Source organism: Rhodnius prolixus, unplaced genomic scaffold (genome assembly GCF_049639745.1).
Source record: "Rhodnius prolixus isolate KJV_2025 unplaced genomic scaffold, Rpr scaffold_5, whole genome shotgun sequence".
Lineage (NCBI taxonomy): Eukaryota > Metazoa > Arthropoda > Insecta > Hemiptera > Reduviidae > Rhodnius > Rhodnius prolixus.
Genome location: NW_027411624.1, coordinates 5,745,779 through 5,771,626, shown reverse-complemented (window position 1 = coordinate 5,771,626; position 25,848 = coordinate 5,745,779). Strand labels below are relative to the sequence as shown.

Genomic DNA, 25,848 nt, shown 5'->3' with positions numbered 1-25,848 from the left:
CCATTAAATAAAATCCAAGGCCTAGAACAGGGGAATCGAACCCACTAAACCAACAATACATCTTAGCTTTGCGGGTCTAGCCTATAACCGCCTAACATACTTTACTATAAATTTCTCAAATTAACCATTAAATAAAATCCAAGGCCTAGAACAGGGGAATCGAACCCACTAAACCAACAATACATCTTAGCTTTGCGGGTCTAGCCTATAGCCGCCTAACATACTTTACTATAAATTTCTCAAATTAACCATTAAATAAAATCCAAGACCTAGACACAGGGAATCGAACCCACTAAACCAACAATACATCTTAGCTTTGCGGGTCTATCCTAATAACCGTTCGGCTACCGTGGCACCCTCATTTATTAAATATTATATAGCACATGTGACACCGAACTAGCTTAGGGAGAACTGATGAGAGCAACCAACCAGGATGGAGGGGGGAGGACTCTCTAGGTTGCAGGAAAGTTCGGGAAGCGAGGAGATCGCCGATGCAAACGTCGTCCAAGTAGATAGAACTGAGTTTCGTCGTCCTGGCCATTCAGCAGCATTTCTGCTGCAAGTCTTATCCTATGGGGTTGCTTCCTCCAGAGGGCAGATACCTTGTTATCTAGGACTTGGAAGTTCGTCCAGAAAAGTCTGCGCAGTTGATGTGAAGAAAAAGTATTGAATTCCAGTTCTCTGTGATGCTATCAACGGAATTGAAACTTGCTAATGTCGTAAAAAATTTGCAAATAAGGCACAAACAATACGTGTCTTGCATCCCCCTAAGCCCTTATTAGTTACGTGAACACATAAGATGGAAGGGCTATCCCTTTTAAATAATCATAATTTATGAAGATGATTATGGAAGCGCCCTTTTTAGATACTGAAGATTGTATCATGGCTGACATGAAATGGTAAAATAAAGAGAGATAGATTGATGGATTAGGGCCCTAAGCTTAAGGGCGAAAGAGATAGAGGTATAAACGAACAAACCAGAGAAAGGGCCCAGGGTGGGAGAAAAACAATGGCTAGGCATTAACCAGCTAGGTAGTTGTTTTTTTTTTCTTTCAGGGCGTTGTAGAGGTTGAAGGTTGTTTTTAAGGGTACCTGCCGCCCTTAAGAGTACTCCTCACAGTCAGAGGCCCCTACTGTGGGTAGTTAGCATTAAAACCGGGTATAGTAGAGTGGCGCGGCACTTTCTATTGAAGAGATAAAGTATAAAAATTAATATATGCAGTAAGATAACGAGAGGCTAGGGCTTGGCGAAAAGATGAGGTATATTACCTGAACGGTGTCTAGCAGGTTATAGCAGTAAGCCTAGGGTAATTACCTTCCCTCTCCCATATATTTCTGGACACGCTACTGTTCTCCCCCTCTTTTTTTTTCTTTCTCTTTCTCACCCGGCTCTTACTCATTCACTCCCGACACTTTGTGTCCAAGCGTCACGCTATCAACAAATACAATCCCTAGCATTATGCTTCCCCACGGTTAGTGGTGACTTAGAATTGTGCCTTCGGGCCAATGAAGGCTCATTAATAATACTCAATCTGTCCCTTCTCAAGAAATAATAAGCCTTACACATTAAGCTTAACAGAAAGTGTGAGATGAAGGCAATTATTTAAAAAAAAAAAAAAATATTTCTAAAACGCTCTCTATAATTATCAAAATAATTCTGATTTATTTATTTTTAAATAAAACTTTAAAATAGTTGGCACCACCCAAATAGGGCAGCAGCGCAGCGTGGTTTCGAGAATTTTCAGATTGATTGAATATAATTTCCCTCCTTACATAACTAAAATTATTCACTCTTACTTAAATAATAGAAAGTTTTGCGTCATTAAATTCATCCTTATCTCTTTCTCATGATGCAACCGCTGAAGTGCCTCAGGGCTCAATAATAGGACCTTATCTTGTTTCTTATTTACTTTAACCCAATGCCTCGACCAAAGTATGTTCGTCTGGTCTTGTATGCTGATGACGTCGCTGTCTATGCTTCGTCCTTGGACACGATAGTCGGCAGGCTTACTAGGGCCATGTCATGTATGGACCGATTTTTTCACTAAGTGGAAAATAAAAATTAACCTCTTAAAAAACGGAGGCTATGCTTTTCACTAAGCGCAGGCCGATCTTGTAAACGACATGTCCACTTCGGGGGACGGACGGGGCCCGTGGGCTGCCACTATCAAATATCTTGGAGTATCACTGGATCGTGGACTGACTTGACCTCCCCCAAATAAAGGTAAGAGTCAATAAAGGAAAGGCAGTCATTCCAGTGTTATTCCCGCTGTTCTGCAGGGACTTTAAACAGTCCCCAGAGAGAATAAACTCCTCCTGTACAAGGTAGTGGTTAGGCCCATGTTACTTTATGCTTGTCCCGCCTGGAGTCTGACGTGTCGATACAATTTCGCCTCGCTGCAGATCATCCAAAATAAATACCTCAGACTGCTCACAACTTCCCTCCGCTACACGCGTATTATAGACTTACACTCTTAACACCAACATGGACTATGTAGAACACTACATCAAGTACCTCGCTACTGGTTTCTTCAGTAAGTGCGAATCAAGTCACAACCACCTATGCAGACTAATAGGGGACTATAGTTTGGACACGGTGCACAGGCACAGAAGAGTTAAGGACTCCCTGAAGTGAAACTAATTGAAAAAAGTGCAATTAGTAACCTTTGACATCCTTATTTTAAGACAGCCTACTTTAAAATTGACTACTCATCTAAAAGAGTTTTCAATGAATTAAACAACTTGATAAACTAACCCTGTTGGTGTGCTAGTGAACACGTTTTCTTGTAAAACAAACGTAATTTCTCAAACGAAGATAAAAGGAATCCGGAAAATGATATACCGTTTGAAAGCCCATTAAACAAGGAAACTTTTATAAAAAAAGTGCCAGCACCTAGGTCAGATAATGATCACATAAGAGACTAATGAGTTTTCTTAAAAATTTCGATTACTATTATTTTTCCAGCATTCGGAGGAAGATTGAGGCTGTTTGGAGAATAACTTATGCTTCAAAATGGAATCAATTTTTAGAAAATTTATCTGTCTTTCTAACCGTGTCATCAGAATCGAATTCGGACTAAAACTTTCTGTGTAATAACATTTTTATTGGAAAAAAGTAATGATTTTTGAAAAAAACTTTAAAGTGACGTCACTCAAGAACAGAGAAAAATATGAAGTTGGCCAATACGTCATTGAATTTCCACTTTAGATGTACTACACACAGTAGGCCTATGGAAATTAGTTACTGGTTCACCCTGTGTATTTTCAACTATTAAATAAAATTTTTCTTCTTCTTCTTCTTCAGAGAATTTTGGCGTCAGCTTAATGTTTTCAATCGAACGATAAGAAGATTATTGTCAAAGTGGCAATCGATGCTAAATGCATACATTTCGCAATCTGCAGAACTATGGGAGGGAATTCGAAAGCATTCTACGTTTTCTCCCGAGCGAGATTTCGGGCACTCACGGACTTTGAAGTCAAATTAAAAGTAAATTTATAACTTCCACAGGAAGGGAGAAGGTTAAAGCGATGCAAATCAAGTGTTACACTTAAAACTGTCAACTACTACGTACGGACAGCAGACAGAAACTAACAGAAGATCCCATAGATAAGAGAGTACACAAATTAACCAGAAGAGTGCTCTGTGGTGTGTGTAAACAAAACACTCGAGACTATGTTTACCCATATAATAAAGAACCGATACTCGTACATAACAAACAGCACGTTTGCGTTCTTCAATTTTACTTTACCAAACATTAAAGTGTGTTTCTATTTTGTTTGTTAACTAGCCCGTAAGTAAACATTTCCGGTTTGCCATACTTCACGTACTGCACTACAAACTATGGTACAAGTCCATCATCCCCCTATAAAAGGCTTCTATTATAATTACCAGCCCGTTGAAAACCTTTTAATAGCGTTCGTGGGATCTTCAAGTTAAATCTGGGGTTTTTCACATGAATGTACAAAATTTTCTGGCACTATTACTAAGGATTTTAACCTGTCGCAGCATGCATGTTTATTGTAACCCTGAACCTCTTTCGGACATTCATCCATCGTCAGGGGTAGATTACTCAGTTTCCGTCACGTACACACTTACAGACTGACTTTTCAAGACTAATTTCAAGCGTCAAGCGATCCTTGAAAACGATAAAGCACAGGGGATGGAGGATCTGAAGCAGCGCGCGCCTTTTTTTTGGGGGGGGTAAGTATCCTTACATAGGAATCGTAGGTTTAAGAGGACATTTGATTTTCGCCCCAGAAAGACTGCATCGTTAGCGGGCATTGTAGGAGGATATACTCTGACTTAGACGGAATAGTGTTTGGGCTACAAAAAGAGAGTGGTCACCCCCAATCTGTCGGCTCCCCTCTTTCTTTCTGGGGTAACACTGGGGAAAAAAAATTGGTGAAGGTTTATCTTGCTATACATTGCGGTTATATTAATCTCCAGGCTTACTAATCAACGGGTGCATATCCAACTACTTAGAGAGGAATCTGTAACTTCCTTAAACAATCCCAAATCTCTAATTTAGGATATCCAATTGTGGGAAAATCAAAGGTGGCGTATTGAGGGGTATAAATGCATGGAACCCCCAGCGAGTGATTCAACCAAAAACAGTTCCACCCTCGACCACTGGCTACTCTGCACTCATCATGCATAAAATCTCAGAAATGACTTGGCTTTCTGAGAGGTAATTCTAAGTTTATATAGACAGAAAATTCTAGTTTTTCAATTTAGCTCATAGAAATAGAAGAAATTAGATGCAAATCCCACGTCTCTGAAGAAAGACTAAGAAATACCCCTAACCTGGGGACTTCAGAAAGCTCCGTGTCAAAAGAGGTAGTACTTGAGAAAAAAGTAATCTATGAATGGTAGTGTGGATGTTGCGCTCCCAAAAAAGCTCAGTGGGTCACCGGATGAACGGCAAACACCTGAACTAGTATTTCTTCCGCTCAAGGGTACTAGCAACGCGATGTCACCAGTGAATAGTGGAGTCCTGCCTTCTGGAGCCATAGGGATGTTCAGGGATTAGATTGGAACTTCAAGATAAGGATTTCCTTTTTTTAAAAAAGAGTGTATCTAAGATTTTACCACCGGAAGTGAACTGATGAGGCGATCTAGACGGCAAAAGGAAGCCAGGAGTGTTTAAATCAGATTATTCTTTTTTTCACTTCTACATTTTGTTTTTCTTTAAAAAAATAAAGGAATATAATAAAGAAGTGGGAGAAGAGAATAACAAGTTCAACATGTTGTGCTTACACACCCACAACTTTGTGCTCTACTTTTATTTTGTATAATCACATTCACGCGAGTTCCCCATCAACAAATATTTTTAAAGTTAACTGCGGTAGGACTTGGGAAAAACTTAACCATTAAACTTTGCACTCTCCTTCTCCTTAAGACATTTTCTTTTTCTTTTTTTAATGACACTAATTATCTGATTGTTTCTTTTGTCCGCCACCAAAAGCCATTAATATTTTTTCTTTCTTTTCTTAAAGCCACCATGCTTGTGATTTTTGTCCTTCAGAAAAATTGTGCCATAAATTTTCCGTTTACTTTTCAATGTGCGTGTGTGGGTGTGCGCTGTTTTTTTCTTTTGTATAGAAAAATTGGAGGTTAATTAAAAACCTTACTAAGAGAGGGGGATAATTTTCCAACAATTATGCGGTGCTCTTGCTGACCCAGTAATCTAATTGTTATTATTATTTTTTTTTTATGGAGTCTCATAATTTTCTTTCACTACTGACACTGGAGAGACAATGCAGGTTATTGAGTTATCAGTGGTAACATTGCTTTTAGCCTCTTCTAACCAAATTAATTACTGAAAACTCTAAGATTAAATTTAAAAAAAAATCTGGTGTAATTTATTACTATTGAATTATAATATTATTATTGAAGGCGCCACGGTAGCCGAGCGGTTAGAGACTAGACCCGCAATGCTAAGATGTATTGTTGGTTAGTGGGTTCTTTTCCCTAATCTAGGTCTTGGATTTTATTTAATGGTTAATATGAGAAATTTATAGTAAAGTATGTTAGGCGGTTATAGGCTAGACCCGCAATGCTAAGATGTATTGTTGGTTTAGTGGGTTCCATTCCCGGTGTCCAGGTCTTGGATTTTATTTAATGGTTAATATGAGAAATTTATAGTAAAGTATGTTAGGCGGTTATAGGCTAGACCCGCAAAGCTAAGATGTATTGTTGGTTTAGTGGGTTCGATTCCCCTGGTCTAGGTCTTGGATTTTATTTAATGGTTAATATGAGAAATTTATAATAAAGTATGTTAGGCGATTATAGGCTAGACCCGCAAAGCTAAGATGTATTGTTGGTTTAGTGGGTTCGATTCCCCTGGTCTAGGCCTTGGATTTTATTGAATGGTTAATATGAGAAATTTATAATAAAGTATGTTAGGCGATTATAGGCTAGACCCGCAAAGCTAAGATGTATTGTTGGTTTAGTGGGTTCGATTCCCCTGGTCTAGGCCTTGGATTTTATTGAATGGTTAATATGAGAAATTTATAATAAAGTATGTTAGGCGATTATAGGCTAGACCCGCAAAGCTAAGATGTATTGTTGGTTTAGTGGGTTCGATTCCCCCGGTCTAGGCCTTTGATTTTATTGAATGGTTAATATGAGAAATTTATAGTAAAGTATGTTAGGCGGTTATAGGCTAGACCCGCAAAGCTAAGATGTATTGTTGGTTTAGTGGGTTCGATTCCCCCGGTCTAGGTCTTGGATTTTATTTAATCGTTAATATGAGAAATTTATAGTAAAGTACGTTAGGCGGTTATAGGCTAGACCCGCAAAGCTAAGATGTATTGTTGGTTTAGTGGGTTCGATTCCTTCGGTCTAGGCATTGGATTTTATTTAATGGTTAATATGAGAAATTTATAGTAAAGTATGTTTACTAATCGCCTCCGTCCACGACACCTAATTGGTAGTTGGACGTAAAGCCCGCCTGAAAAAATAGACTATTACTTTACTTTTTTAATATTATTATTGAGGGGGGTAATCGAATTATCAAATTTGAATCACACAAATAGAGAAAGAGAAAGAGAGAGTGAAAGAGTGAGAGAAAGAGAGAGTGAATGAGTGAAAGAGAAAGGGCGAGTGAATGAGAGACAGAGATAGATTGAGAAAGAAGAGAGAAAGTAAGAGGGCATGAGTAAGAGAGAATGAGTGACTGAATGAGAGATAGTGCTAGAAAGAGAATAAGTAAGAGAAAGGGAGTGAAAGAGAAAGAGAGAGAGAGAAAGAGAGAGAGAGAAATCATACCCTGAAAGAGATCGAGAAAAAGAGAGACTAATTTGTAAAAATCACTAACTAAAAGTAATCACCTATTTTTTTTTAGGTGCCTTATGTCCAACTACCAATCAGTTATCGGAGGCGAGGGCCGAAACCAATACTTTACTATTTACTACTTAACATTTCTTTTCTATTAGATAAAAAAGTAGCCTGATACAAACTGAGGATTTCCCACTTACAAAGCCACTCTCATAACCACTAGACAAACACCACTCCAAAACAAAATCAAAAAATCGCAATCAGGATCCTGAAAGCGAATATTTCCGTTGTAAACTCAAAAAATCGGAAATAAGCACGATAACAATACGAAAAAGCTTACTCAGAGATAAATCTTGAAGTTACCAGAACTACAGAGGTCATATTACCTAAAAACATGCTCCCTTCCGGATTCAGCGGACCTCAATCATGTATTTCCGGTAATAAATAAAAAAAAAAGATGAGATTTCAGCACTTTATATCCTGCGATGAAAAACAAGAACAAGTTTAAATGACGAAATAGTTGATTTTCTTGTTTTTTTTAAATATTAAAAGCAACATCATTTAATGGACAAACTTAACAGCTAATTAATCCCATATAAAATTTATTAATTTTAGAATATTATTAATAAATTGCAGTAAATAAAGAATTACTGAGCCATGCTGTGGTTCAAGTTACGCCAGTTAAGGGGACTGAGTATACTATTCTGCATTGTATTCATGTAATGCGTTATAAACAGTTCCGTGGTTTTTTAATTTATTCAATTTCTGGCTTACACTTTATTATTTATTTTTTTAAATTGAAATTTACAATTTTAACAATTATTTATTAAATAATTTACAATAATTTTTTATTGTTCTTATTAAATGGTAAAAGAGAAATTTTATGTATTCTTTTTCATTTTTTTTGTTTTATAAATATAAAAAGACTGGTGTAACATTAAAGTACAGTAAAGTAATCGTCTAATTTTTCAGGTATGGCTTAACGTCCAGCTACCAATTTAGGAGTCGTGGACAGGGGCTTCCACCTCATACTTTACTGTAAACAATTTTTTTTTCCTACCAAATAAAAAGTAGACATACACGGGATTCGAACTGGTGATCTCCCACTTACAAAACTACGCTCTTGACCACTAGACTAACACCCCGCCCCTGATGATCAACATCTTTACCATGAGGATAAAAAAAATATAGTCATCTTCGAGAATATTCTTGCTAAAAAAAAAAGGAATAAAAAAAATGCAATCAATAAAGTACTACTTCCGGTTTAAGGGATTTCAATTGCTAAATTGCAGTCAAGCTCCCTGGTGGAATCTAATCGAAACTTAAAGTTTAGCTTCCTGTGATTTGTAGCTTTTGAGGTTTTGTTTTACACACACATAGCCCATTTTTCTTTTACTCAAAGTACCACACTAAATATATGTTCTGGGTTCAAGTCATAGATATGTGAATATTATTCGAAGGCGTACCCGCAAAGCTAAGATGTATTGTTGGTTTAGTGGGTTCGATTCCCCTGGTCTTTAGACCTTGGATTTTATTTAATGGTTAATATGAGAAATTTATAGTAAAGTATGTTAGGCCGTTATAGGCTAGACCCGCAATGCTAATGTGTATTGTTGGTTTAGTGGGTTCGATTTCCCCTGGGATTTTATTTAATGGTTAATATGAGAAATTTATAGTAAAGTACATCAGGGGTTATAGGCTAGACCCGCAAAGCTAAGATGTATTGTTGGTTAGTGTGTTCGATTCCCCGGTCTAGGTCTTGGATTTTATTCAATGTTTAATATGAGAAATTTATAGTAAAGTATGTCAGGGGTTATAGGCTAGACCCGCAAAGCAAAGGTGTATTGTTGGTTAGTGGATTCGATTCCCCCGGTCTAGGCCTTGGATTTTATTTAATGGTTAATATGAGAAATTTATAGTAAAGTATGTTTGCTAGTCGCCTCCGTCCACGACCCCCTAATTGGTAGTTGGACGTAAAGCCCGCCTGAAAAATAGGCAATTACTTTAATTTACTACTCTACTTATTCGAAGGAATAAATGTTTACGAAAACTTAAAAAAATAAAATAAAATAAAAATTTATTGTGCTGATTCGAAACTCTTTTAAGACTCACTAAAGATGAATAAATCGTGGAAGTTCAATTGACAGGATAAAGACAAATGTCTTGCCAAAGAAGAAGGCGGTGGAAAGTAACTGAATAAATAAATAGAAGAAGAAAAAACAAAATATATATATATATTAAGGGTATCCCATTCTTGTTGCACCCGTGGGTTTTTTTAAAAAAATATATAATATGTGTTTATGTGTCTGTTTGTAGCCGTATCTAAAAATGGGGGGGTGTATAGGTGGGTTATATTATAGAGGTGTGCTGCCCCCACTTGGCCAAACCATTTGGAGGCGTGGTCATACACTCTCTGGTTGAACATTCACCACTAGCCGGAGTTTCTCTCTCTTGTCGTATATATACATTGGAGAGTGGTCTGTCGGTGAAAAAAGTGGGGCCCCCCCCTAAAGTAGAAGAATACTAGGGATAGAGGTTAGGTTAGGCTATCTGTAAAGGAGGACCTAAAAGGGAGCCAGGTAAACAGAAAATAAAAAATAATAAACAATAATAATAATAAATAAAATCAAACGGTGAGTGTGGTAAATTTACACGAAGTATGTGTGTGTTTGTATATGTGTAATGTGTATACCTGTGTATACATATATAATGACGTCAAAAAGCAACAACAACATCATCAGCAACAACTACTGGAACAACAAGAGTTGGAGAACAGTCGCGCTGTCAATGTTGATGTGATGCGTTGTCAATAGTAATTTTTTATATATTTTCTTTTTTCACTTTTTTCTTTTTTTGAGAGCTTTTCCCGCCCCCCCCCCAAAAAAAAACTTCTTTCGCAAGATATGTGCAATAACATATCTGTCTATAACGTTTCCGCTCACCAGCTACGATTTAGAGAAGTGCGTGAAAAATTAAATAAATAACTTAGTGCGAACAATAATTTATTTTTAAATTTTGCCTAAATAAAGGCAAATCGTGGGGTTTTATTTATTTATTTTGTAGAACGATTTAACGTTTAAGAAATATGCGTTTCAAACCGGTGGCCAGAAAATTCACACAAGGTAAGAAAAATCTTCTTTTTTTTAAATTATAATTATTATTAGAAAAGTCCATTTATTTTTAAAAAAATAAAATATTATTTATGCTAGACTTATTTAATAACTTTTCAAATGGCAGAGAAATTACTTTAATATTTGTTTCGTAAATATTTTTTGGTAATCTCTTGATGAGAAGTACCAATTTTAATGAGCGCTTACTAGTAATATTTAATTTCCGCTTTTACCGGAAGTGTGTACATTTCATTTGAAAATCTGATGAAAACAATTCAGAAAGTGACGATATATTTCCGTAAAATTATTTAAATTAATTGGCTCTAATATTTCACATGTTACTCATAAAATGTGGGAAACGAAAATTGATAGTCCCCCTCCCCCCCTGTCCACCCCACCGAACTGCATAAAATTAATATTTCTTGGGTTGAAAGTTGAAAGTTCAAAGAATGGGGGATCAGCTTAGTGTCCTGGAGTACCTAGATTTTGAATTCCCCAAGATGCAAGGACCATAGATTTTTCTCTACCAAACAGCTCACTGTTAGGTCATGATGTTTGTAACGAGAGAACACTGTCTGGAAGTGGCCGGCAGAAAGAGTACAGAGCAAAGTGAAATGTTTACTATTTTTTTTTTTTTTTTTAAATTTTTTTTTGTTCAAGTTCACATAACCTTTGGATAATTATTTACTTTACAGGAAAATCCTGCGAAATTAGTGGTACAGGAGTCAGATTTTTCCATTTCCCGACGCGGAATTGCACGAATTTGATACGGATACCAATGAATATTATGCAGATGTTAAATGAATTTGACCATCTCACTAGAATCCCAAATTTTCCTCAATGTCCCTCTATTTCCTTTTGCCTGAATCAATCGATTCCCATTTCCGGCACAGCCTGACAATGGCCACGAATCTTTTAAAACGTCACTAACAACCTAGATCTCCCCTAAACTCTTCATCCAACTAACCTAGGAACTCCTCCGGGGAGTTCTGAACCCGGAAAGCTGAGCTTAAGTCAATGATATAAGTCTGTTTAACGTTACTGGGGCTACTGGGGAAGATTCCCGAAGAATTGGCTAATCCACTTACTCTCCTCAGGAATATTAGTAGAAAATTCACGTTTGCATGGAGAATAATTTTAGTGAAAGATGTTTAATGTATTAGTTATAATCATAGCTCTAATCAGATACAGATTATTGTGTATTAAACATGAAAAGCTACACCTTTTTTATTTATAGCTTTTAGAAAAGATTATCAATACATACTAATGTTATGATAACCACAAACAGAAAGGATATTGTTCTAATCATAATTCTGGGAATGAATTTGGTTTTTTATAGCTCTATTAAATAATTGAAAATGGTTTAATAAAAGTAAAGTTTTTTATCAAAATAATAAAATCTAAAATTTAGATCAGGAATAAATTATTTATTTTAGACGAATGTTTACTAAAAATCATACAATGAGACAATTTAAGATAACTTCCGTTTATCCAGATATAAGTTCACTTGTTCAATTTTAGACGTAATCAAAAAAGGCGCCATGCAATTTCAAAGAAGTAAGTTGATCAGTGAATCTGATACTGGGAATGATGCTGTATCTTTGTTTATGTTCAATCCAGAATTCGAGGAAGTGCTCGGCTCAATGTATCGTGTTTTACTATATAGATGAATTCTAGCTTTGATTGGGAAATATTTATTATCAAAAAAACAAAGGATGCTCTCAAATTTAAGACGTCACTTTTTGTTTTTTGTTTTCCAAAATTTCCCACCATTTCTTAGATACTTTATCATTAACATTTTTTTTCTTATCCTAAACTTAGCAGGTTACTTAGGTGTTCTCGAACTTACGGGTTCTCAAACTTTAAGAGACCACGCTCAAAACCACTACACCGAATCAGTCTTTTTTTAGCATTTAATTGCACAGCATAAAAGATCTTTAAATTGGTGTAGTATTGAATTCTTGTAATTAAGTTAAGGCATTTCAAAAAATGAATAAACTGCATCCCAATCAAATCCAAGAAGCTGAGAATTTAAGACTCGATGGGTCTTATCAGGAACACCACGATAAGATCAGATCTATCACCTATGGAGGAAGTGAATGAATAGAGATTACAGAGCTGTAAAGTAGAAAACCTGGTTAGGTTGGCAGTACTGGGTAATATCTTTGACTTTATCCGGTCGTAGCTCGCATGTTTATTGTGTATCCTTGACCTGTTTCGGACTTTCATCCATCTTTAGGGGTACATTAATCAGTTGGGTGTAGAGATCTAGTCTTCACTTATGTTTCCGTCTCGGACTACTCTTGCTTGAGGAAGGTTACCCGGATGTAGGTTACACCAAACTGGTTAATCTGCCAAAAATGGATATATGGATGTCTGAATCCAGTTCAGGGATAGATAAACATGCATGCTACAGCTGGATAAAGTTAATCCTTAAAAGGTTTGGTCGTCCAGGAAGGGTTGAGATAATGGTGGACAGGCTAAGAGATGCAAGTTGCAAGGGCCAGCTACATAGTGAACGACGGACAGCATTAAAGTAGATTTAAAGAGGATATATTGGAGTAAAAGATTACATTGACGGAAAAGAGGAGAAAATAGTAAATAACAAATAATTTATTGATGGAATCTTGATGGACATATTTTCCCCATAAAGTACCAGTATACTATTTTTTCTTTGACCGAATAATGCAACGGAAACACTCCTACTAAGCTTGTTGAGAAAAATATTGCGGTTGACAGACATCAAGACAGACAAGGATAGAGAGTTTTTTTGCTGGTCAATGGGCCACTTGAAGATCATTAAAGGACTTCCAGAAGCTTGGCAGCGGACCGGAAACCAGATTACAAGAGGACAAGTAATTTGTTACTACTTTTAAGGAAATTAGAAAGTAGTTTGAGACTTGAGGTCCAGAGAAAGAAATGGGACGAAAAATCAATTATCATGATGAGGAATTTTCCAAGCAATAGGAGGAAAATAGAAAGAAAAATTTATGGAGATTAGAAGAAGCATCTGAAGGATATCAGGAAGTTGAAGATTAAATTAATTTTAATAAATAGGGCCCCCACACTAGACTTAAAAGAACAGAACTAAACAGACTCTTAGACGATAGATCTAAACTGCCTCTAGACGACAAAAGACTGATTTATACTTCTATTTTGAAGCCCATCTATACGTATGGAATAGAGCTGTGGGGTCCAACTGATCGCACAAATCTCCAATCTCTTCAAACTAAAATACTTCAAACTAATACAAACGCTCCATTTTATATCTCCCAATCTGGACTATACACACTGACCTTAACCATTCCTTTTGTCACACAAGTCGCTGAAAACAAGATACAGGAAATTTCATTTTAACCGACCATCTCATATAAATCCTCTAGCTCCAGAATCTTTCTTCAAGAACTCTTCCTGATAATCCGGACAAGACGTCTTAAAAGACAGTGTGGCCTCGTGATCTCCTCTCAAGTGAAGAGAGTGACTAATAGTCTTAAGTTTTGGGAGTGTTACCACTGGGTAACTTCTCCTCACTTTTGTATCTACTATTCACTTCTATCACTGTTACTTACAGCGCCAACGCGTTGATTGTAGCACAAAATAAACGGAAATAAACAAAATTAATAAAAATAAATAGAGACTCTATCCTGGACCTTAGGTAGTTAGCCTAGAAACTGCGGAAACTTAAACTAATGGAAATGCTCAAAATGACTAAAGGAAGGTGTCAGTATAATGGCTATGAAGCGTGGCTTTCTAAGTAGAAACTCACAGTTCGAATCCCGCGAGTAGCTACTTTTTATTTATTATAAAAAAAAAAATTATTTATAGCAAAGTATGAGCTTCCGGCTCCGTCCACGACACCTAATTGGTAGTCCTCACAGCCAGTCACCATATTTCCCTTAATGGAGCCTAAAATTGGTCTTATCAGCACTTTTTATTTAAATCAATCAAAAATATTAGTTGCTTTTCCCGTTTAAAGCTAACGTTATCTTCGCTTCCTTTTGATCACTTACTTCCTTTTACCACCAACCTCAAGACTGAAGAACATAATGCGACGGAAACACTCCTACTAAGCTTGTTGAGGAGAATATTGTGCTTGACGGACATCTAGACAGACAAGAATAGAGAGAGTTTTTTTGCTGGTCAATGGGCCACTTGAAGATCATTAAAGACTTCCAGGAGCACGGAAGCGGACCGGAAACCAGATTAGCAAGTTTCCCAGCAAAAGGAGCAAAAAAAAAAAACTACCAATACAAAGATGGAATGTCCGTCCACTGAGACAAGACAACCCTCGTAAACCTGGTACAGCCAACATACTAGAGATTGCACTTATGGTGATTCGTATGCAAATTATTTATTGATTATGTATCCATGAATGTTGTCTCCACAATATATGTGTATTATATCCTATCTCCTGCTGCCGACATATTGTAGCGGACACCCTCAGCATGTCATTAATATTGTTGTTGTTGTTGATAATAATTAACCCTATATGCAGATATTATGAGAATACAAGGGATATTTTTTATGATATCGCATGACCCTTTTCCTTTGGTTTAGTGTCCCCAGAGACACGTGTCTTCATGAAAACGGAAATAAAAGAAAAATCTAATCTCAGAGATCATTTTTTTTTATTATTATTATTAGTCATAAACCATAAACTATATTTTCACTTGTGTGTTTCTGCAGGAAGTACGTATTTTTAGTGTCCCCCCCTTAAAACCATATAAATGTTTTTTTATTTTATTAATACTTTTCTCATATTTGTAACAAAATTTTCGAAAAAAGATTTTTTTTTACCGGAAGTGACTAGGTTTATTTACGGAAATGTTTGCTTTTTGGTATTGAAACATCGATACAGCTAAGTGCCACTTCCGGTTTACAGAGTTTTGATTTTCTAAAACCTTATTGGTGGCAATCACTTTTGGCACTTAGACTGAATTTGAAGTGTTGGCTTTAGAATAGTTTTTTTTTTAGAATTAAGATGGACAAACATACGAACGCACGTACAGAAAAACAAGTAAAGACAGGAAGTAGGTGACCAGACAGGAACTGAAAGGCCCGCAGACCACTTTTTATTTTTTGAAACCAGAGCTTCTTTAAAACGGATATTGCTCGCGAAAACTCGTAAATCCAGCACGATTACAATAAATTCACTTACTCAGTGGAGAAAACGGAAAAAAAAAAAATTATAAAAACGAACTAAACACGTGCTACAATAAAAAGGCATAAGTTTATTATTACATTAATACGATCATTAAATGATTTGTAAGACGGTTAACTGTGATACCAGTCTTCTTAGACTGAAAAAAAAGACTGGGTATAAATGGTTAGCTGATAGCAAAATTTTAATGGCCCATTTTGAATTGTCTTCTTTTTTAAAATAATAATTTTTTTAAACTCTTCTTTTAAGTAAATGATGCTGAACAAAAAGCAAAAAAATTTTAATTCCGGGTATTTCCGTTCCAAATGAATCGTAAAAATAGTAGAAAAGCAGGACTCAATAAAAAATTGATAATAGAACTGTTAATAGCGAATAAAAATTTTGAAATAAAAGATAATAGAAGATAGATGAAGATAATTTTATTAAATGGTGGTCCATTTTTTTTAAAAAAAAATCACTCTATGCTTTCAACATTTTATTGCACTATTGTTTCGAAACTCGAACAATCTAGACCGGACACTGGCATGTCTCTCTCTCGTTTCTATTTGTTCCAATATACAGGGTGTATGCGGAGGAGTGGTCGAAACTTCGTGAGGTGATTCAGCAGCTCAAATGCAACAAAAAATATTCTCTTCTCTTTGGCCCGATTCTCAATAGTGTCCAAGATATTTGCATTTTTAACTTTTCCGTCGATATTCGCGTTTTTTCGCCCATAAAAACTGCCTTAACTTTTCTATCCTTTATTCTACAATAAATCTTCTTATTCCAAACGAAAGAGCATTAAATTTCCTATAAATTTGCTCAATACAGAGCCTCAAAACGTTTTGTATAAACAATGAAATTGTTACTTTAATGTCTAAAAAAATTCGTTTTCGATGATTTTTGTTAAAATTTTTAACTGTATTTTTTTCAATGATTAATGAATCAAGGGAGTCACATAATTTCAGAAAAAGTTGCTCATTTATTGTGCTTCAAGATCATATGGATTTTTTTTGGTTTTTAATAAAACCCTACCCCGAACAGAGGGGGCGTAACCGACTTTTCACTACTAATTTGCTCAAATGTCAATTTTTGGAGCAGGAACAATAAGAAAAGTAACCATTTTAGTTTTTAACAATTATTATTTAATAAAACGGAAGTAAAAAATGAAGCAGCAATAAACACATACATGCTATGGCATATAAACTATGGCTCGATTCGGCTCCGTTTTATAGATATTTTTAATTTTATGTTTTTTCAAGGTGTTACTACTTTTTAGCAAACAGTTGTCTATATTTCTCAAACTAATAAAGCTACAGCAGTTTCAATCGGCTCATTAGAAAGAAGGTTATATTTCCTTTTAAATAAGCTAATTTATATTCCAAAATAATAATATCAAGTATTTCATTTTGTGGCCCAAACATAAGGAATGGCAAGTTTCTAATTTTTTCCGACAAACATTTGACTTCATTTTTCTCAAAAATATTATATAAGTTTAAAACGTGCACTATCCATGAAAAACATCTAGATTTCTAGATACAATCACCTTTCGAAAGGTATACAATGCATTGGGGTTATTTTAAAAATTGATGCAGAAATCTGTGATTAATTGCAAAAAAGTAGGCCTCAAAACAGCGTCGGCATTATGAAAGGAATTCACCTACCATAAGAATATAATTGATCAGAATCATCAAATCTAGTACGATTTTCTGCAAACGTGTAATTTAATAATTAATTAATTTAAGAACTGGATTTTATTTAATGGTTAATATGAGAAATTTACAGTAAAGTATGTTAGGAGGTTATAGGCTAGACCCGCAAAGCTAAGATGTATTGTTGGTTTAGTAGGTTCGATTCCCCTGTTCTAGGCCTTGGATTTTATTTAATGGTTAATTTGAGAAATTTATAGTAAAGTGTGTTAGGCGGTTATACGCTAGACCCGCAAAGCTAAGATGTATTGTTGGTTAGTGGATTCGATTCCCCTGGTCTAGGCCTAGGATTTTAATTAATGGTTAATATGAGAAATTTACAGTAAAGTATGTTAGGAGGTTATAGGCTAGACCCGCAAAGCTAAGATGTATTGTTGGTTTAGTGGGTTCGATTCCCGGTGTCTAGGCCTTGGAGTTTATTTAATGGTTAATAAAAGAAATTTACAGTAAAGTATGTTTGCTAGTCGCCTCCATCCACGACACCTAATTGGTAGTTGGACGTTAAGCCCCGCCCGAAACAATAGGCTAAAAAGAATAAAATAAAAATATAAGTGTCAAGCCAGTACAGTAAACGGCAACGGCACTTTAGAGATAGACCTAATCAGCTCATCAATCCCCAGTAGCACCCTTAAGTTTATGGAGCCTTTCCCCGAGAAAATCCTAACAACGGGGGGGGGAAATTTCTTTTCAACAAAGTGATTTCCGGCTAAGCGATTTAGACCGGAAACCTTATCGTAAAATCTCCTGTTGTCAGCTAAGCGAAATATCAACCGTCTGCGTTAATTTCCCTTTTTGATTTATGGCTCATGTACGAATACACACGGAGTCCAACTTGTAAAAAACTTTTTCTTTTTTTCTGAAACCGGATATTTCTCAGAAGTTAAAAAAAAAAATTTATATCGGAAATCAATGGAACAAAGTGGTACTCGCGGATAAAGAACTATGATTTAATATTTACATACAGAACCTAGTATGCATGAATCAAGTAAGCACTGCTATTTTTACATCTTTGTCTCCGTCTATCCGTCAGTCGCGGTGTCTCTTTTTCACTCTCTGTCTCCGTTATCAATATCTAATTACCCACACAGCTCGCTCAGTTTCCTAAGTTATCTAAATATGTAACATCAAATAATCATTTCTTTTTTTTTTTTTTCTTCTTTTTTTTAAACCCTTATCATGTTTCATACCTGAGCAAAATGCTAACTAATAAACATTTATTACGTAGTGATAGTCGCTCAAGGAGTTATTATCTTTTGCAGATATTGAAGTTAGGTTTTTTTAAATTATTGTTTTGATTACTGATGTTTCATTTTTATGCAAGCTGTTTTTTATTCTGCGTCTTCTTTCTCACAAGATCTAAGATGATGTAATTTGTATCAAAGATATAGTTTTAATTTCCCCTGAAGAATAGAATATGTATTACGTTGTTGTACTTAATACTGATAAATTTTTTTTATTTTTTATTTTCTGTTAAAATATAAAATATTTCCGTTTCCGCTGCGAATTAAGTACGATATCTCGGGACTCTTTCTAGTCAAGCCATGAACTTAGAACCCTCTTGTCCAGACTCAAAAGAATAGAATCTAACCACAGACAGAAAATAACCACTTGGCAAACGCTCCATAGTCACTTTAATTAACAAGAAAAGACTATCCAATACCCTGATAACTCCCAGTGCTGAAATAGGGAATTCTAAGGGTACGTTTACAACGGAGCTGTGAGTGTAGATGATAGCAGAGATGAATAACTGATAGAGTAAAATATAATCGCTGATTAGTGTGCACAACGGAGCTGAAGAAGAGTTTTTATGTTCAGCAGCAACAAAATGGAATATTTTACAGAAAAAACGCTTTAGAAAATATCATGTACATCCCATAAATAAAAAACGAAGTACTTTGGGCGAATTTCACTATTTATATAAGGAACTTAGAAATTATCCGGATCGTTTTTTTGAATATGTGAGGATGGGTCCAACCACATTTGACTAAATTTTAGAAAAAATAAGGTCAAAATTAAGAAAACTTTGAAAAAATTGTCATGGAAATCCTATAACCATAGAAGAAAAACTAGTGATTACTTTAGGTAAGTAATGGTTATATTGAGAAAAAACAACAAATAAATACACATGAAAATAAATGTAAACACGATTTAAAAAACAAAATATTGTTTAAAAGTAAATAATAAAATAATAACCAAAAATAATGAGTAAAGACAGAACTAAATAATTTTTCTACGTCCATTTTGAAGCTCCGATACTGGAGTTCAGCTAGCAGAAAAATGAAAAATTCAATTCTATCATCTACAGTATGCTCGTTTATAGCAGCGAGTATGAGTCACTAGTCGAAACTTCGTTGTGCACGCTCTCATAAGAATGTACTAGGTTATTCTATAAGCGCTGATGCATCACTGCTATCAACTCCGCTATCATCTATGCTCACAGCTACGTTGTGAACGTACCCTAAGGAACTGCCAAATGATCTATTCACAACTGAATCCAAACCATGCAATCCAAAATCCTGAGAACTATGAACAATACTCCCTTCTATGTATCGAACCACCCAATCGACTACAACCTAAATATTCCATTCATCTCTCAGCCCAATTTCCCACTAAAAACTATCCCATCAATACAACCCTTTCTTCTGGGCATCCTTTTCAACCGTACACTCCCGTCTAACCTTCATCATAGTCTGAGGAGAAGGTTACCGAGCGATCTTAGAATTAAATTTAGAATTAGAATAAATATTTATTACAATAAATATATACATAAAATAAACATAGAAGTGTAAATGTATTATACATTTTAACCTTCTTATCTACTGAAGTAAGAGAAAAGTTAGGTGAGGAGGATTGGAATGCAGGGAAAAAAGGAGAGGAAAAACCTGCAGCTAGTTGTAGAGAGTTAGAGTAGGATATGTTTTAGTCTTCTGTGTCTGTATGTTATAGAAGGATCTGTAGGAGGCTATGTCGCGGCAGAGTGGATTGGGATGGCAGTCTAGGATGGAAAGGAGTTTGAGCAGACGATTTTGGATATAGGAGTGTAACGGGGGATAAGATAATGGACGCAGTCTCCGTAGAGTGAGTCAATTCTAGTGCGTCGGCCGCGCGATCTAAGTGCATCAAGGTGGCCTTCTAGATTGGCTGGTCTAGATTGCCACAGGTTCGAACTTGGCTCCCATTAAATTCTCTTAAAGTAAATTCACTTAATAAAGAAAGCACTTGTGATTATGCCCAATTTCCGGTAATAGGTTTTCAAACGGAAGTATCAATCATTTGAAGTCCCCCTGAATAAACAAAAATGGGATTTTAGGAAAGAGTCTGTGTGTTTTTTTCTTAAATCACTATAATTATCGATTAGGTTCCACCGGCTGACCCAACTTGAGCGATCAATATCATTGAATCGATTTTCCTTTGCTATTGTTAGTGATGTGTAGGCTTCCCTCCTCAAGGATAAAAAAAAAAAAGGTTAAATGTGTTGCTAAAATTCTGTGTTCAAAGAAAAGTTTCAAAACCGGGAAGTTCAAATATACGGCCTGAATTTTACACTTTTCCAAGATTTCTTTTTCTTTGCTCTGTGACTATATTTATTAAATTGAACAATTTTCACAATTGGAAAAACTCTCCACTTTTTTTTAAAACAACCGTGAAAAGAAGAAAAACCATATTGCAGAAACCATAGTCCATCAATCATGATTCCCTTAGTTTCCTATAACATGCTAGCTATATCGTTATTATATAAGGTAGACGACACCACGGCATAACGCCTCTCTGACGTCACACACATACATGGCCATTATGATAATATGCATGATTCATAAGGCGTACATGTAATATTAGATCAATTATAGTCCGGTTGAATAAATAATGAATCTATTAAGTTGGAACGGCCAAGTTTCTAGTAATGTCTCGCTAGAGGTCGCCAACATACTACTCGCTTTTAGTACTAACAGCTTTGGACAGAGAGTGCGATTGTTCCTTTAAAATGGTAGTAGAAATGGTAAGAGATTTTGTAATGTAATTTCTTACTTTATATTGCTGTTCATTTTAAAGTAAAGTCTATTATTTGAACATATTTATCCATCACTAGTACAGTAAAGTAAGTAGTAAAGTAAAGTAATGCCTATTTTTTCACCTAATCAGGTATCGAGGACGGAGGCGACTAGCTAACATACTTTACTATAAATTTCTCATATTAACCATTAAATAAAATTCAAGGCCTAGACTGGGGGAATCGAACCCACTACACCAACAATACATCTTAGAATTGCGGGTCTAGCCTATAACCGCCTAACATACTTTACTATAAATTTCTCATATTAACCATTAAATAAAATTCAAGGCCTAGACTGGGGGAATCGAACCCACTACACCAACAATACATCTTAGCATTGCGGGTCTAGCCTATAACCGTTCGGCTAACGTGGCATTGGTTCAATCAGTAGAACCCGACTGTGCAACTTAGTGACCCAAATCACTCAACTAGAAATGTCATTTGGCTCAAAGATTTTTGAGATTTCCCCAAAATTTTTATTTTTTAAACTTTGTTCACACATTGTACCCACAATAGACTACTCCCAGAACAGTTTGTGATTAACGGGCACTTCTTGAAGAGCAAAAGGTTGATGGAACCATATTTTCTCCATACTAAGAGGGGTATAACAGAAAGTAAAAACTACGGACTACTTGTTGATATACTCGACCAGATCCTATGTTTGCATTGTGAATAAACAGCTGTGCATTAAATCAATAATAAATACATTGTTTATAGCAGAATATGCATACAGTATGCGATTGTAAAGTAACCCTTCATACTGGAGCTTATTGTTTGGTTACTCAAGTACAGGCTACAAGAAATACTTATTGTTATCACGTAAGGAGAATATGTAAGAAACAACAACTTAAGTTTAAGTAGATTTTGACATGAAAAGTACTGACTGAGACTTTCTTGTCAAAATTACAATGAAATAACGGTCAAAGGATTTGGTATTAATAAAGCTATAAATGTTGGAAAGTTGGCTGAATCCGCAGTTCTGGTTATTACAATTGGTTAGTTCTACGTTGAAATTCACTCTACTTCGATGAATGGTGGGGTAGGCTTCCCTCAAAAGTTTAATTTCATCGTAATGCACAGTTTTTACAAACTGGATATTCTATTGGATCAGAAAGCAATTTAGTTTTGTTTTTGTGGTGAGTGAGGAGCTAGCCGACTGCATCAACCCCCAACCTGGAGGACCAGGATGTTTGAATTCAGGGTCATCATCCCCTCAGACAAGTTGCCTTCAATGACGGCAATGAGCCTTGTCTGCCCAAGGGAAAGGGTTAAGAAAATAAAAGAGGCGAGGGCATAGGATTAGGAAGTTTGGAGCAAGAAGGAAAGGGAAATCCGGTCAACGGACATTTGCCTCTTTAGTCGCTTTCTACGACAAGCGGGAGACACTGTGGGTCTACCCTACCCCCAAACCCACAGGGATAATAAACCCACAGACAAACTGGATAATGATAGAAATAATTCGGGAAACAAAGAAATTCGGGATTTACATGAAAAAATTCCCATATTTTATTTAAAAAAAGAAGAAAGAAAGTTAATCTTACACAAAGTTAAAGAGAAAATTTACAAGATATCTTCGAAAAATAGATTTCCAAAACAAGAGAAACGTAGTACTTCCGATGGTTTTGAAATTTTCTTCGAATTCAGACTTTAATCAAGACATTTAACCTCCCTAGATCATTTTTTCAAGAAGTAATCGTGTAATACAATCATAGGATTCAATGTGAGAAGCTTTAGTCTACCCAGATAAATAATCATGCTACGAATAACAGATTTTCAAGAAATAAAACTGTTCCGCCTGGAGCCCCTGACATGTACAGGGTGGGCAAAAGGGATGAACCGGTTTTAAAGGGTTGTAAAACAAAAACAATTCAACTTACAGAAATTATGTTTATATTGTTTAATTCAGTACAGAATCTAGTTTTTTACATTGAGTTTGAAAGATATCACGTAGGTGGCGGCCGTCAGCCTCGATGCACTCTTGAAGGCGAATTCTGAACTTTTTCAACCGCTCTTCTGCACATTTCGATGGGTATTGCCGTAACTTCCTCTCTGATTCTGTCCTTAAGTTCTTCCTGGGTAAGTGGACGATGTTTAAAAACTTTTTCCTTTATGTACCCCCAAAGAAAAAAAAACACAAATGCTCAAATCTGGTGAGCGCGCAGGCCACTCCACGTCACCCTCAAAGAGAAAGAAAGGAAGAAAGAAAGAAACTTTTACTTTGTCCTGGGACAATATCCCTTAAGGACAACAAACAAAATTTAAATTACAAAATTAATTACAATAAGTTCTCTATAAGTAAAAGCAATATAAAAGTAAAATTATTATAACAAAAATTACATTGAAATGCACTTAATTTATAGATATAAAACTAAATAATAAATTCTCTAATGAGAAGCGTCTTCTATGAAGGACCGCATTAAGAAATCATACAATGCATTTTTAAATGAAGCTATTGTACTTTTATGAATTAATGTAAGAGGTAAAGAATTCCAGAAAAGAGAAGATTGCACAAGAAATGAATTTTTATAGGTAACTGTTCGATATGGAGAAATATAAAATTTGGAATTAACAGTTGTGGTATTTTTTAAATCTAATTGGGCCTTCCTGATAAACAGATTAAATAAATATTCGGGACGTTGATTTTTTAGAAGCATAAACAGAAACCTTCCCAATAAGTACTTCCTTCTATACTTGACATTCAGCCAATTAAGAAAAATAAAATGAGGAGTGATATGCTCATCTCTTCTTACATTTAGAATAAAACGAACACAGGAATTTATTGACCTTTGTAATTTTATGTTCAATTCAGCTGTTAAATCATTGTACACTAGCAAACAGTAATCTAAATGCGGAAATATAAGTGTGGTAATCAGCTGTTTTCTTAGCGAAATAGGCAGAATAAAAGAGACGAGGAGAGAGAGAGAGAGTGCATCGCGGCTGATGGCCGCCACCTACGTGATATCATCTTTCAAACTTAATGTAAAAAACTAGATTCTGTACTGAATTAAACAATATAAACATAATTTCTGTAAGTTGAATTGTTTTTGTTTTACATCCCTTTAAAACCAGCTCATACCTTTTGCCCCACCCTGTACTAGCAAAATCAAGAAACTACAGGGACAACGCAAAACAAATTTCACGAGACTGGAATTGACTCTCACTCCTATATCCAAAATCATCTGCTCAAACTCCTTTCCATCCTCGACTGTCATCCCAATCCACTATGCCGCGACATAGCCTCCTACAGATCCTTCTACACCCTACAGGACACAAAAGAATAAAACATATCCTACTCTAACTCTCTACACTAGCTGCAGGTTTTTCCTCTCCTTTTTTCCCTGCGTTCCAATCCTTTTCAACTAACTTCTCTCTTTCTCTACAAGATAACAATGCATTTACACTTCTGTATTTAAGAAATATAAACAGAAATTAGAAGACGAACAAATATCTTCATGATTTCTCTGGGCAAAAGTTTCCTCTAACAATATGACTCACAAAATCTTTGCAATATTATTTTGTAATAATCGTCTTATAATAATTATGACCGGATGACTCATACCATAACTCTTTGTTTATTAAATTTAATATAAACAATATCCGGTTATCAATAATTTGTAGCCAAATTTGGGAAAAGAAATAATTAAAATCTTGATTTAAAGATCATTGTTTCTTTTAGTGAATAGTTTTTATTAACGACTTATAAATATAAATTCTCTGCAAGAGATGACTAAATCGAAATTAATGAAATCATAAACTAAATTTGATTAATTTAAGGTATTTTGATCTAATTTTGATAAAAATTTAGGTTAGGATATTTCCTATTAAATTTTTTTGATGTCTTCGAGGGATACATACAAAACAAAAAAAAACAACAACTCTGTTTTGTCAATTGTGTCGGCAAGTGTAGTGTGAGCAGGAAATATAAGTAAAGTCGTAATCTCTACGCAAAACAGATTAATCTGATGATGGACGAATCTGTTAAATACTAGTAAGGATTAAGTGTGGAACGGAAATTTCAAATTTAAAAGAAATTGACCCCCACACTAGACTTAAAAGAACAGAACTAATCAGACGCTATCGACTACTTAAAAGACTCTTAGACGATAGATCAAAACTCTCTCTGGACAACAAAATACTGATTAATGCTTCTATTTTTGAAACCCATCTGGGGCGTATGGAATAGAGCTGTGGGGTTCAACCAAACGCTCCAATCTCCAACGGATTCAATCGCTACAATCTAAAATACTTCGAACTATAAGTAAACGCTCCATTTTATGTCCCCAACCTGGACTATACACACTGTGACCTTAACATTCCTTTTATCGCACAAGTCGCTGAAAACACGGCACAGAAAACTCCACTTCAGCCTGCAATCTCATATAAATCCCTCTAACTCCAGAATCTTTCTTCAAGAACTCTTCCTGACAACACGGACAAGACGTCTTAAAAGACAGCGGCCTCGTGATCTCCTCTCAAGTGAAGAGATTGACTAACCATATAATGTTTTGGAGTGTTACCACTGGGTAACTTCTCCACTTGTGCTGTCTTTATTGTGCTGA

At 35.5% G+C, this 25,848-nt stretch overlaps 1 protein-coding gene across 2 annotated transcripts in view; it reads left to right on the top strand.

Moving 5' to 3' along the window:
• Nucleotides 1–10,117: 10,117 nt before the first annotated feature.
• The window catches only part of ham (hamlet), a 278,167-nt gene continuing 262,436 nt past the window's right edge, over nucleotides 10,118–25,848 (top strand). The window contains exon 1 of one of the 2 annotated variants that reach the window (XM_074137332.1): nucleotides 10,118–10,401. In XM_074137332.1, the coding sequence (XP_073993433.1) occupies nucleotides 10,365–10,401 (37 nt within the window). In that variant the 5' untranslated portion in view covers nucleotides 10,118–10,364. The remainder of the gene's footprint in view (nucleotides 10,402–25,848) is intronic. The other variant, XM_074137333.1, reaches the window with a different exon arrangement.